The sequence below is a fragment of the Meriones unguiculatus genome, chromosome 7 (genome assembly GCF_030254825.1).
Source record: "Meriones unguiculatus strain TT.TT164.6M chromosome 7, Bangor_MerUng_6.1, whole genome shotgun sequence".
Lineage (NCBI taxonomy): Eukaryota > Metazoa > Chordata > Mammalia > Rodentia > Muridae > Meriones > Meriones unguiculatus.
In genome coordinates this window covers 34,428,498-34,443,580 of record NC_083355.1, presented here as the reverse complement: position 1 = coordinate 34,443,580, position 15,083 = coordinate 34,428,498, and the positions used below count along the sequence as shown (strand labels likewise).

The 15,083-nt window shown below is 40.1% G+C and overlaps 1 protein-coding gene across 1 annotated transcript in view; it reads right to left on the bottom strand.

Moving 5' to 3' along the window:
* The window catches only part of Brip1 (BRCA1 interacting helicase 1), a 125,585-nt gene that overhangs the window by 59,394 nt on the left and 51,108 nt on the right, over nt 1-15,083 (bottom strand). Inside the window, 4 exon segments of the mRNA XM_021645850.2 lie at nt 3,582-3,743; nt 9,916-10,056; nt 10,165-10,330; nt 13,074-13,228. Of these exon segments, the coding sequence (XP_021501525.2) occupies nt 3,582-3,743; nt 9,916-10,056; nt 10,165-10,330; nt 13,074-13,228 (624 nt within the window).

The following is a 15,083-nucleotide window of genomic DNA, read 5'->3' as shown; positions in this document are numbered from 1 at the left end:
AACCACATATAAGGAATCTGATTCCCTCTTCTGGTATGCATGAAAACAGACCATTCATATACATAAAGAAATAAATAAATCATTAAAAAAAGAAAAAGAAAAGAAAACGTAGTTTAAAGATATGGTATACTTCTGAAGGAATAAAATTCAGAAATAAGAAAGAGTGACTAAAATAAACTTTAAAAAAAAATTAAAAATACTGGCACAGATAAGTACTTAAGTAAACTTAAAAAGTAGTGTAAGTTTAGTTTAGTGTCTGCAACTCTTCTCTGGATTTCTATAGCAGTAATATAAAGTAAATGGGACAGAACACAGCAAGTAGGATCAAAGCCTTTGCATATTGCTAAAAATAAATCAGTATTAATATAAAATGTATCATTAAATTTAAGAGGAGGGAGACAGACACAGACAGACAGACACACACACACACACACACACACACACACACACACACACTAATAAAAACAGAACAAAACCATGGGTTTAGCCAGACAGTGATGGTGCGCATGCCTTTAATCCCAGTACTCGGGAGGCAGAGGCAGGTGGATCTCTGAGTTTGAGGCCAACCTGGTCTACAGAGTGAGTTCCAGGACAGCCAGGGATACACAGAGAAACCCTGTCTTAAAACAAGCAAGCAAACAAAATGAAACAAAAAAGAAAGTAAGAAAAGTTTACCTGGCACACTAAAGAAAAAAAAAAGCAGTAACGGAAGAACAGAAGGGAAAAAGAAACATTAGACACAAAGAAAACAAGTAGGAAATGGTATTACCAATACACACTTAGTAATCACAGTGTGTGCAAACTGAATAAATGCTCCTGTAAAGCAGAGATTAGGAGAATGAGATTTTTAAAAATTCCAATTATATGTAATGTACAGTAGATACATTTTAAATACAAATACACTGAAACTAGGCAAGTGCTCACTACTGTGCTATAGCTACAATCTTTTAAGAAGGTGAAAGTACAAGCACTGTTCAGTCATTAAAAACACACTGACATTCTACCACAAAGAACTCCACAAACATGCTAAGAATCCAAACATATAAGGCCACATGCAGGCAAGAGGAGAGCATCATCTTCTCCTGATCTAGGTGCTGGGGACAGAACCCAGGTCATTTAAAAAAGCAGCACGCTCTTAACCACTAAGCTATCTCTCTAGCTATACTTTAAATGAGTGAATTATATGGCTGGGACTTAGACTGTCAAAAAATGTTTTAAAAGAAGATTCTGCTAGTTATCCTGTACAGCTGTGATCAAAACGGCTGAGAGGACAGTTAAAAAAGAAAAGGAAAGGAAGAAAGAAGGAAGGAAGGAAGGAAGAAGGAAGGAAGGAAAGAAGGAAGGAAGGAAGGAAAGAGAAAGAAAGAAAGGAAAGAAAGAAAGAAAGAAAGAAAGAAAGAAAGAAAGAAAGAAAGAAAGAAAGAAAGAAAGAAAGAGAAAGAAGAAGGAAAGGATTACTTTGGGTTTAGTTTATATATAGTTTCAGAGGGTTTAATCCATGCCTGCTTGATCTCATGCACTTGGGCAGAACATCAGGGTACTAGGAATGTGTGGCATGAAAGCTGAAAGGAAACAGAGACAGGGACAGAGGAACCTAGTAGGCCCCACTTCCTAATATTTCAAAACCGACAACTGCATCTCCAACTGGAGTCCAAGTGTTCAGGACACGCGCCTTTAGGGGAATTTCACTTTAGGATCATAACATTCCACTCCTATTCCTCAAAGGCTCATGGCCATGTCCTAATGCAAATGCAATTAGTTCATCCCCAAGGGACTGCCGAGTCTTAACAGTTCCAACATTGTTCAAAAATTCAAATTTAGTTTCCCTGAGAGTCAAGGCAAACTCTTAGTTACAAGTGCCTATACAAATTTTAAAAGCTAAGTTCCATACCATCAACACACATAACATTGAGTTAAAATTCGCTACATATAGAAGGAATTTGGACATAGGAAGGAAGGATGTGACTCAAACAGGACTGTGAAACCTAGCAAGGCAAACATTAAAATCTGTAGTTCCGTGTCCTGTACCTGGGGACACATGGTGTCATGTCAGCTCTGAAGGCTTTAGGCAACTCCAGCCCCCACAACCTAGGTATCTACAGATAATATGGTGTCTCGCCAGAGCTGGTTACACCCACATGACTGGCTATCTTTGGCAAATATTTTTGTTCTTTGAATATCCTAACATCCTGAGGATTCCACTGCAGCTTTGATTTCATGCTCTTATCTGCACATATCTCCTTCTCTAGACTGCTTAAGAGAGTCCAGTCTATTTACATTTGCCTTATTTTCTAGGACTTGTTTTAAAAGATAGGAAGAGAGAAGAGGCCAGATGTGGTGGCTTCATGCAGGTAATCCTAGCATCTGGGAGGCAAAGACAAGAGGATCAAACGTTGAAGGCCAACTTGTGCAAAAACCTGTCTCAAAGGATTGTGGGGCCTCAGTGGACACCTGCCTGCCACAAGTCCCTGGGATCAATTACTAGCACCACAAGAAGCCCAAAAACAAATACAGAGGCCTTCATGACTGAAGGGACTCTAGCTGGCCTGAGCAGGGCAAACACAGATCTGGCAGGCCTTGCCCTTCTCCCCCATTCCCTCCGCCTTGCTAAAAACATAATATTCCTAAAAATGGCCACCAAATTATTTCGCTACTTCCCCCTCCTGGGGCTGACTACCAAGGTCCTGATATCAAAGTATTGAAGACCAAAAATCAAAAGCTCCCTTTGGCTCACCTAATTAACATGCTCAATTAAAATTACATACCTCATTCTAATCCAAGCACTAGAGAGCCAGGGACAGGGGCAGGGGCAGAGGCAGAGACAGAGAGATCTCTGTGAGTATGAGGCCAGCCTGGTCTACAGAGCTCAGTATAGCCAGGGCTACACAGTGAGACCCTTAATCAAAAATTAAGCAAACAAACAAACAAACAAAAAAGCAGAGCTCCTTTCTCAATAGTAAATGCTTTAGATATGAACACAGTAAACTTTTTAACCAAAATACAGACACTGAAAAAACATGGGGAAAACAAACAAACAAACAATGGATATTAAACTGCCATGATGCAACTGTATGGTGATGACAAAAGACTCATGCTAGATCAAAAGGCCTACAACCAGAAAGCCTGGGGTACAGCTCAATGAAAGGGACTGACCCCCCAGCAGAGTGAAGAAGTGGGCAGGGAGAGAAAGGACTACAATTACTTCTGGCCACATGCATGAAGCAAAGAAATGGGGAGAAGGCTGCTTAGATTCACTACTAAAGTGAAGAGAACATTCCTCTCTTTCACCTATGAAAATAACAAGTTGCTTATAAGAATAAAAACCACATTTTAAACAGTCCTCCTTTATAACTAACGTTTTAACAGCAAAACAAAAAGGGTCTTATCTTTCTTAAGTTATGTTAGAATCTTAAGTGAAGCAGTAATAAACCAACCAGGCAACCATCACTATAAATAGCACGATACTGGAAGAATTATAATTACCTTGTTGTTTCTCACTCTACAGAGTTTATCATGGTAATCCTATATCTCTTCTAGAGGCAAAAGAAAAAAAAAACAAAAAACAATAAACAATTCCTTACCTTGTATGATGGCAAAAAGCACAAAATTCCTTGGCTCACAGTTTGGCACACAGATAACAAAAGCATTCCCACTTCATCCTGGAACTCAAACGTTTCAGTATGCTGGAAGGTAGCACAGAGATTCCGACCCTTAGGGCCTGAGCCAACTGTACCAACCCAAACCTAAAAATGAATATTTTAGTATTAGAGTTATGTCTAAATAAAGAAGGGAAATTAATATTTAATTGGGAATGACTTATAGAAAAGGACAATCAAAGTTAGCACAACTTATTTCAAAACTAGAAATTTTCTTTAATACTTTTAGTTAATTGAATATAACCAGGTTGGTACTGATCCAAAATTAAATTATTATAACTTTTGAATAATAGTGTTGTCCTCACTGTAACTACAAGGATATAACCACCAGCAACTGCAGTTCCAGGGGGATCCCCTGCCCTCTTTTGGCCTCTGCAGGCATGTGGGATCCTTACACATGCAGGCAAAACACGCACACATACAAAATTTAAGAAACTGTATAGATGATGGTTAATCTTGCTTATCTACTTGACTAGATCTGGAATTAACTAAACCACAAGCTGCTGGGCACTCCTGTAAATAACTTACTTGGTCAGCTTATTTGAAGCAGGAAGACCCATCAGAAATGTGAATCGCCACCAAGCCCAGATTTAAAAAAAAAAGGGGGTTTTGCCTGTTTGTCTTAACTCTTGTCAGCAAGTTCATCTATCCTGCTGCTGTGGCATTCCTTCCCTGATATTAAAACCAGGTTCCCTGGGCTTCTAAGGTAGGCCTAAAACCAGCAGCTCTCCAAGAACCCCTGAGCCCTTCAGCTCCAGATTGGCACTAGTAAGAGATCCAGCCATGCGGATCCTCCGCCTCTCAGTCTAACACAGTTATTGTCAGACTACCCAGTACCCTGACCACATCTGTAAGCCAATCTGCAAACCTCCTTTTAAAAACATGTTCACTTATATCAATTCTGTTCCTTTAGAAAACCGTGACTAACACAGATTGTAGTACTAAAAGTAGTTCTGGAGAAACAGAATTTTAAAGATTAATTTCTCTGGTGGGTTTGTGGTATCTGAAGCTGGCTAACCAACTCAAATGAAACCTACAGTTACTAAAGACTGTTGGTTGCATGGAAAGCACGAAAAGTTCACGGTATGTACTAAGGTAAACATGTTTGATGCTCCGGACTCACCTCCTGTGAAGAACAAGGAATTTAGTAACTCCACACATAAAACTTTTGACAATTTGTTAAAAAAAAAAAAAAAGAAAAGAAAAGAAAACAGTGATGCTGGCTGGTTGCTTCTAGCGTCTCTGGATAATGTGACAAAGTAAAATAATATGTTTGGTTAAAAAAAAAATCAACTGGTTCCAGATGCACAGAAACAACTGAAAGGTTTCTAAGTGTGTCTGGAGGGGAGTCTTTCCTCCCTCAGCCATAGGGCTCCGGCTGTCAGAACCCAGCCCACGTCCTCATTACAGGGTTGGTAGGTGTAAGGAAACACATATATAACCATCCTAGAAGGATATTGGCAGTTAAAGTGAGGGCGTTAGTTGCAAAAAAGCAAGCTCCTACTTGGGATAGAGATGTGTGGAGGGGTCCTACCAATTCTGAGGACACTGAACCCTCACATTCTGATGAACTTAGTTTGCCTGAGGTAATTGCTCCCCCCTTAACATAGGCTGCACCTCACCTCCTACCCTCTCTGTGGCCAATATATATTTTCTCTCTCCACTGACATCTATACGCACACATAAAGGGAAGGAGAAGCAAACATTGAATGTTAACAATTGATAAATAAAAAAATAATAATGCTTTTTTTTAATTTACAATTTTAAAACCATTTATTTTTACTACTTTAAATTTTGTATGTATTTGTGTGCAGGTTCCATGAAAGCCAAGGGATGAGATCAATTTGTAGCTGTAGTTACAGGAACCTGTGATCCACCCAATGTCAATGCTGGGAACTAAACCTGGGTCCTCTACAAAAGCAGAGAGAACTTTTAACTACTGAGCTCTCTCTCCAGACTTTAAATTTATAATTTTTCCAAAGAAAAAGTTAAGGAAGTTGCTAGACAGATAATTAAACAAATTTTGGTAGAGTCATACAGTGATATACTATGCATTAAAAAATTTGATACATGTTACACAGATGAACATTGAGGACATCATCTATAGTACTAATGGCCCTCAAAATAGTATGCTAAGTTAAAAAAAAAAAAAGCCAATCACAAAGACAAGAATCTTAGGATTCCACTTAAAAATAAAAATGTTCTTGAGACTGCATGTGCAAGAAGTGGATATATATTATGTTAAGCTGTGCCCTTGAAAACGTTAAGATGGTTGCTCTATTCTATGTGGATATTCAAATCACTATTGAGATTGAAGAGTAAGTTTTAAGCTGATATTGAAACACTATTCAGCTACACTGTAACCATTATTATTATGATTCAGTGATAGTCCAGGTTAAATGGACCTTGTATTCAGGGTGAAAACATAACTAATTAGAGCACAAACTACCAACCTTATGAAAAAAACACAGTACTGGATTTGCTAACCTGCATTAATGTGCTTCCACGCAAGGCAGCGTGAACTGTGGAGCCTGCGCTCTCCTTCACTAGCACTAACAGCGCTCCTCAACAGGCACATGCTGGCGCACCAGACAGCAAATCCTCAGTGACACAGACACGGGGACTTACGGGTCTCAATCACTAAGTGTCAATACTGTTTTCAAGCAACTAAAAATGTTCCCACAAGCTGGGCGTGGTGGCGCATCCCTTTAATCCCAGCACTTAGGAGGCAGAGGCAGGCGGATCTGTGAGTTTGAGGCCAGCCTGGTCTACAGAATAACTCCAGGACAACCAAGGCTACATAGAGATATAGAGAGACTCTCTCTTTAAAAAAAAATCCTCACAAGTAAACCTGTACATATACTTTTTTTTTAAGATTTAAAGATTTATTCATTTATTTTACATGAGTGCCCTATCTGCATGTACACCTGCATGACAGAAGAGGGCATCAGATCTCACTATAGATGGCTGTGAGCCACCAAGTGGTTGCTGGGAATTGAACTCAGGTCCTCTGGAAGAGGAGACAGTGCTCTTAACCACTGAGCCATCTCTCCAGCCCCTGTACTTTTACAAACAGCCAGCATTTTACAATGTTAGGTACATAGGCATGATGTTAAGTAGGTAGCTAACCACTTTAAATTACTTCATAAAAACAAACAGAGCTAGACATGCTGGCTCATACCTACAAGCTCAGCCTTTGAGAGATGGGGCAGGATCACAAGTTCAAAGTCAACCTTCCTAATTGTCTTAGAAAGCGCCAGATAGCTTTCCAGAGTGGTTGTACCAGTTTACATTCCCACCAGCAGTGAAGGAGGGTTCTCCTTTCTCCACAACCTCTCCAGCATGTGTTGTCGCTTGAGTTTTTCATCTTGGCCATTCTGATGGGTGTAAGGTGAATAGTGCTTCCTCAAGACCCAGCTATACCACTCCTAGGTATATACCCAAAGTTCGTTCAAGTACACAAAAGGGATACTTGCTCAACCATGTTTATAGCAGCTTTATTTGTAATAGCCAGAACCTGGAAACAACCCAGATGTCCATCAACGGAGGAATGGGTACAGAAATTGTGGTATTTTCATTGTTACTACCATCTCATTGACGGCTGTTGGAGCTACCACCAGGGCATTAGCCATGAGTCATACTGGGCAGACTGCTCAGACCCTGAATAATCATTTAGCCAATGTAGCTCATGCCTTAGTTGTACATAAAGGAATTAATGCTCAACTAAAAGGAAGCTTGATGGTGTTCAATCAGAGGATTGACCTCTTGCAGGAGCAAATTGATACCCTATGGCAAATGGCTCAACCTGGCTGTCAATGAAAGTATGCTGGACTTTGTGTCACTAGCATACAACATGAGAATTTTTCCTGCGCTGCAAATCTGTCTAAACAATTGTCGAGCTATATTTTAGGTAATTGGGACTGGAGAATTCGATACTACGATGGAGCAGCTGAGAGTGGCCATTGTCACAGTAAATTCTACCGGAGTGGACGCAGGACTAGCCACAGGATTATCAACATGGATTGCTGCAGCCATGAATCATCTGAAGGAATGGGCGGGCATGGGAGCGTTAGCAGGCCTTCTGGTGTTGGTCTCCTTGGTTTGCCTGTGGTATATATGCAAGATTAGAGTCTCACAACAGTGTGATGCAGCCATGATCATTCAGGCCTTTACAGCCATTGAAGCAGGACATTCTCCCCAAGCATGGTTGGATACCATAAAAAGCTAAAATGATACGCTCAGGATGCGAGGCTAAGCACTGCACTCAGGGTCAGCCGCTTTGGACCCAGAGAAGAGCATGTCTGATTGCATGCGGGTTGATGCCCCAGGTCCCGCCTCTGAGAAAAAGGTATCGGACGGTCTGATGCTCTTTGGGTGGATGACACCTAAATGAACATCTGTACAAAGTCCCAATTTATTTCTAATATCAGAGATCAGACCTCTACTCTTGCCTGATGCGTCTAAAACAAAAAGGGGGAACTGTAGAGAGCTGCGGAATGCTATGCCTTAAAGATGGAGCTGGTTTCCGCCTTCCACCTTCCCGATGGTGAGTGCTCTCTGTCACGAACAACTCCACATTTGGCTAAGGCCGAGGATCTGGCTTGCTTCCATGTATGTGGACCTATCTGCATTGCCCCCGTGGCACGCCTGGGTTGGCTACCCAGAGGCTATTTAAGCTGTGGGCTGGCTTTCCCCGGGGTCCGAGGATTGTTCAATGTTCCTGAATAAACTGCATTGAAAAAAAAAAAAAAGAAATTGTGGTATTTTTATACAATGGAATACTACTCAGCAATCAAAAAGGAGGAAATCATGAAATTTGCAGGCAAATGGTGGGATCTAGAAAAGATCATTCTGAGTGAAATATCCCAGAAGGAGAAAGACAAACATGGGATATACTCACTTATATAGACCTATAAGATATGATAAACATAATGAAATCTATACACCTAAAAAAAATAATCAATTTAGTGGACATGGGGCAAGATGATCAATCCTCGTTTATAAAGACAGATGGGATGTGCATTGAACGTATGACAGGAGTCTATTGAGCGCATCTGAAAGACTCTAACTAGCAGTGTTTTCAAAGCAAAGACTCGTGACCAAACCTTTGGCAGAGTACAGGGAATCATAAGAAAGAAGGGGAGTTAGTCTGATGGGGAAAGGATAGGAGCTCCACAAGGACCAGATATATCTGGGCACAGGGTCTTTTCTGAGACTGACATTCAACCAAGGACCATGTATGGATATAACCTAGAACCTCCACTCAGATGTAGCCTGTGGTAGCTCAGTAACCAATTGGTTTCCCAAAGTGAGGGGAACAAGGACTATTTCTAACAGGAACTCAATGACTGGCTCTTTGGCCTCCCCACCCCCGAAGGGAGGAGCAGTCCTGTTAGGCCACAGAGGAGGGCTTTGCAGCCAGTCCTGAAGATACCTGATAAAACAGGATCAGATGAATGGGGAGGAGGTCCCCCCTATCAGTGGACTTGGAAAGGGGCACGGTGGAGATCAGGGAGGGAGGGAGGGAGGGACTGGGAGGGAATGAGGGATCGGGGCATGGCTGGGATACAGAGTTAATAAAATGTAACTGATAAAAAAAAATTAAAAAAAAAAAAACAAAGTCAATCTTCCCTACAGAGCAACTCTGATTTTAACCTGGGCCATAAAAGACAGCGGCTAAACAAAACAAAACAAAAGGGTGGAGAGGTGACCATGTGCTGCTCTTACAGAGGACCTGAGCGTGGTTCTCAGCCCACATCGTCTGGCTCACAACTGCTTGGACCTCCAGCTCTGAGGACTCCTCTTCTAACCCATGCAGGCATCTGCATGAACACAGCACACAGAAACTCACCAAGGTACACCCACAACATGTATTTTTAAAAATGAATAAAGAAATAAGGATATACCACAGTCTAATAAAAAAAAGAGAAACAGATAGTTACAAATAGGAACTGTAGCAGAAATACAAATATTTTGTTTTTAGATTCCATAGGAAAACTAAAACATAATCAAATAAGGAATCTTTAGCAGTCACTGAATCCAAAGCAATAAAGCTGTTAGGGCAGCATCAGCATTTCCTTTCACGGACCCTGTCATGCTGTTAAGCAGCTGACAGGATTTTTTTTTTTAATTGTAAAACTAAAATGTGAATTTCCTATCAGTTTATTTATTAGAATTTATGGCATTTCATTTATTTATTTGGAATTACACTCAGGTAAAAAGATTGAGAGAATCAACAAGGTACAGCAGAGCAGCTCACCTGTGAGTTACTGATGACATGGTTAGCCTCTAGTTGGATGTTAAATTTAACACCAAGCTCAGATGAAAAGGATTTCAGGGGCGACAGCGTTCCTGATGTTAGAACAATAGTACGTACTTTGTCATTAATATCTGAAAAGGCCTACAAGGAAACACCGGACAGATATGATCATCTTCTTAAAAAGCCAAACAGTCACTTAATTGTTGGTTCTGGTCAAGATAAGTTGCACTTAGGACAGAGTGAGCTTACCACAGCTGGATTTAAGCACCAAAAGTTTAGCACATGAACTCCAATTTTCTGTCGTGAATGTTTCTTATTTTTTGGTAGAGCCAAGACCCCATTTTTATCAAGAACAGCAATCTGATTTGTCCAGGAGTAAGACTGTTGAATAGCAATTTTATAATCACCTGCAAATCTAAATGCAAAGACAATGTTAACTGAATGACAAAACATTATAAAACATACTGATCGTGCTTCATACACATCAAACCTCATAACCATAAAACTCAACAGTGCCATGCCTTCCCACACAAAGAAAATGCTGTACTCATTACTAGTTAACTCAGTAATTGTGATGTAAATTAAGCCATGAAATCACAAAATTTAACACAAAATTTAAAATTTTACAAGAAATATTAAAAATTATCTAATCAGCTAGCCTTTTAGCCTCTTTACAATTTCATTTTAAACACGGTATAAACCATGGAAGAACCAGAACTCAGCTGACTTCCAGTGCCAGGTCTTGGAACCCTCCACTGCTTAACTGTTACAGTTACTAGGTAAAACAGAAATTATGGCTAAAGAATGTCAAGGACAAGTTATGGTTTTTTTTTTTTACTGTGTGAGAAAATAGGTAGTTTTAGTGAATGTTTAAAAAGTATTAGCAAGTAACTATAAAACTTAAAAACTGTGGGGGCATGCCCGTTCCAGGTTGCACAAATGCCAAGGCACTCACACAGAGGTCTGAGGACACCTTACAAGAGCCACAGTTCTACCTGTGGATCAAACCTGGCTCTTCAGTCTTGATGACAAGCACCTTTACTTGATAAGCCATCATCCTCAGTCTTCATCTTGAGTTTCTTTTCATAAGGTTACGGAACCAGAGTGTATATGATCCCATTCCAATTTGTCCCTAAGAATCTATTAAATGCCTAGGCTTACTCAGAACAAAATGTGTTATTTTCAATTATGTTCTCACTGTATTTCACCCCTAATTTCATCTCCAGAGAAACCAGACCTCTCAGTTCAAGTCAGGTACTCAGTAATTGTGAAAAGAATTTTATAAAATGCTCAAATCCCAAAATTATAAAACTCTAAGATACATTTAAAATGAGAAAGATAAGTAAATTAGATTTCATAACTAGAAAAGCTGTGCTCAGTTGGGTGGTTCTCACATATACAATCTCACATATACAATGTGTTAGCTCAGGAGGCTAACACAGGACAGTGGAAAGTGTTAGGAAAGCCTCGGCAACACAGTAACACCAAATCCTCCACAAACAAGAAGACACAATCAAGATCTAAAAAAGATGACTCACAACACAATGAGAGTGAACTGTATCTGACAGAGGATTAATATCCCAATTGTATGGATAACTACACAAATCTACAATTAAAAGAAACAAGTCTTTTAAAAATGGACAATAGACAGACTGTGAGTAGATTATTTTTACAAAGAAGCCATACAATTGGCCAACAGGTACACAAAGAGTTACAGGATCATTAGACAATGGGAAATACACATTAAAACCATGAGAAAGACTCCCTTGATAGCCACTAGGATCATTATTAATTTTTTTAAATGCCCAGAACAAAAGAATGGATGAGCAAGGATATGGAGAAGTCAGAACCTCAGACACTGGAAAGGTCAAATGGCACAGCTGCTGTGCAAAACACCATGGCAGTCCTCACAAAGTTAAGCAGGACTGTCACATGGATCTCAGTCCCACTGCCAGGTAAAACACACCTGTCCAGAGGAAATGAAAGCAGACTCTAACAGGTATCTGCACACAAATCTTCGTAGCAGCACTACAAATAGTAGGAAAAAGGCAGAAACACCCAAATGCCCAATGATTAAAAAAAGATTAACAAAATTGTGGCATATTTGTGTAAAGTATTATTCAGCCATAAAAAGGAATAAAGTTTGATGTATGCTGCACACAGAGGAGCCCTGAAATCACGCTAAATGAAGTAAGTCAGCCACAAAGAGAGGAAACATTGTTCACATGCTCTTGTCTGAAATCATTACAAAGAACAAGCATGAAAGGAGAAATTACTAGGAACAGTAACAATGGGAATGCTTTACATGCGTAAAATCCTTGTTTGGGATGACAGAACTTCCTGGAAATGAACGGAGGTGATGAATGCACACTGCAGGGTGCCAATGGCACTGCTTTAGACGGTAGTTTCATGTGTATTTGACAGGATAACATAACTTTTAAAACACTCAAAAATCCTGGAAGCTGGCAGAACTCTAAGCTTCAAGAGAGAAGCTGGGCACAGTGACACAGGCCTGTAATTCCAGCACTGGGGAGGTGAAGGCAGGAGAACCAGGAGTTCAAGATCATCCACCATCTGCTGCATAATGACTTTGAGGCCAGCCTGGGATACATACATCCTACCTTAAATAAAAATAAGCCAAACATACGAGAAAAGGACTTTGGAATAACGATAGACACAGAACAGATCCAAATTATAGTACTTAAAAGAAAATGATAATGTTTAAACTAGGCACTGGAGTTAAAGCCAAAGAAAGGTTAAGAATAACTACACTTACTGATTTCAATTAATTTCATTAATGAGAAAAAAGATTCATTTCAACTGACCCAAATCTGTGTCAGTAAGAACAATCTATATATACAGCTACGCAACTATAACATTTAATATTTCCCTGCTAAGGCAGAAACAGCATACATTAGGCTGATTTTTTTTAATTTCACTTATTATTGAGTGTGCATACATACTACAGCATGCACGTGCGGTCAGAAGACAGCCTTGTAGAACTGGTTCTCTCCTTCTAGCTCTATGTGGCTCTGCGGATGGAACTCTGGTTGCCAGGCTTGTATAAAAAGCACCTTTACCTGCTGAGCCATTTTGCTGAGCTGTTGGCTAAAAACAAAACCAGAACAAATCCCAACAAAACAGCCATCTTCACTCACCTGCTATTTTCTCTAAAGAGATAGTCAAGGACCATAAAGAGTCCTTTCAGCATTATTTGAGTTGAAGCACTAATAATAGGCAGCTGTATTGCCTCCTCTGAACCATGGATTGATGTGACTTTCTCTTCTTTTTGAAGAACAGCTGAAAGATGTCTCTGTAAGAAATCACTACGTTATTCATATATTCATAAAGGGGGTAATAGAGTGACAGAAGGAAAAGTCTTTGCAAAGCATAAATACAAGCCAAAACGAAGCAGGTACACATGAATGGAAAAACCCAAGTCACTTTGCATTTCTATTCTTGCCTATCACAGTAGTCAGGATGAAACCCCTGGGCCTCATGCACTCTGGGCATGCTGTAACTGACCTATAACCCAAACCCAGCAAAGGAGCTTGGATTTCCATGTTAGCAAATGCTCCTGTGGCCGAGACATTTAAGAGGATAACCTCTTCAGGCAACTGGTGTGCTATGTAGTACCTTTCAGAAGCAATGAACTAAAGTTAAAAAGCACCAATTGATTTTTTATAAAGTTTGCTTTCCCTAATGCCTGAATTACATATAGGAAATAACTCTGGTAATGAGGCTACCATATGATAAACGAAATTAATTAACATCCACTTTGGTTGCTGTTGTTTTGGTAGATGAATCCAGGTCTACAAGAACATTAGATAGGGCCAGGTATGGTGGCGCACGCCTTTAATCCCAGCACCCAGGAGGCAGAGGCAGATGGATCTCTGTGAGTTCGAGGCCAGCCTGTTCTACAGAGCAAATTCTGGGGCAGCCAGGGCTGTTAAACAGAGGAACCCTGTCTCAAACAAACAAAACTAAACAAGGATACTAGGTAGGGATTCTACTGAGCCATACCCCAGGACTGATAAGTAAAATTTAAATAATTTAAGGAAACAATAAAAGAAGAAAATAAGCATCTAAGAACAGATGTATTGAAGAATAAGCACAGGTTGCTATCAACCATTTTACTCTTGACCTAAGAATCTTGGCCTACCAATCTTTCCACGAGGAAAAGAATATGGTTAGTGATGAATGGACTGAAGAAACACAAAATAAAACACATACAAACTGGATGCTGTAGTGCATGCTTGCTTTCCTAGCACCTGGAAGATAAAGGCAGAACGGAAAAGAGTTCATGGTAATCAATGGGCATCCAGCAAGTTCAAGGCCGAACTATACTACATGAATAAAACCACATTTTCCAAAATGAAAAACAAAATATACACAACATATACATATATATGTTATTTAGTCTTAAAAAGAATCAAGGCTGGAGGGATGGCTCAGTGGTTAAGAACACGGGCTGCTCTTCTTGAAGACCTAGGTTCAGTTCCTAGCACCCACAGGGCAGCTCACAATTGTCTGTAATTTCAGTTCCAGGGGATCCATGCCCTCTTCTCACCTCCACGGGCAACAGGCATGCACACAGTACACACATATACACACGCAGGTAAATACTCATACACAAAATAAAAATAAATAAATCTTAAATAACAAAAAAGAACCCTTCCTGACATCCCTCTCCTGGGTTTAACCATTAAATGTAGAGCTCACCCAGCTTTAAGAAAGCATCTCTTTCATTCAGAGACCATCACAGAAAACCACAACCAGTCAAAACGCAGTTGTGCAGCCCAGTCCCAAGGGCTACATCTACAATACAACTCCTGCACCCAAGGCTCAGGGACCACTGCAGAAGAGGGGTGGAAAGAATGTAAAAGCAGGAGGAACAGGAATTCGCTGTGAGATTTTGTGTTCCAGGCTAAACCCATAAGGCCTCACCTATGTGACAGCCTAAACAAGAGCTAAAGAAGGACAATGGACATGCTAATATGGATGGAGACAGCAGAAGCCGCAGCCTTACACAAAGAACTGTGGGCAAGATGCACAGAACAGTTTTCCCTGGCGGAGGACACCTAATTATCCAATACCAAATGCAATTAAGAAAAAGTAATGCCATAATTTTTTTTTTTTTTTTGAATGGCCAAGATGAAAAACTCAAG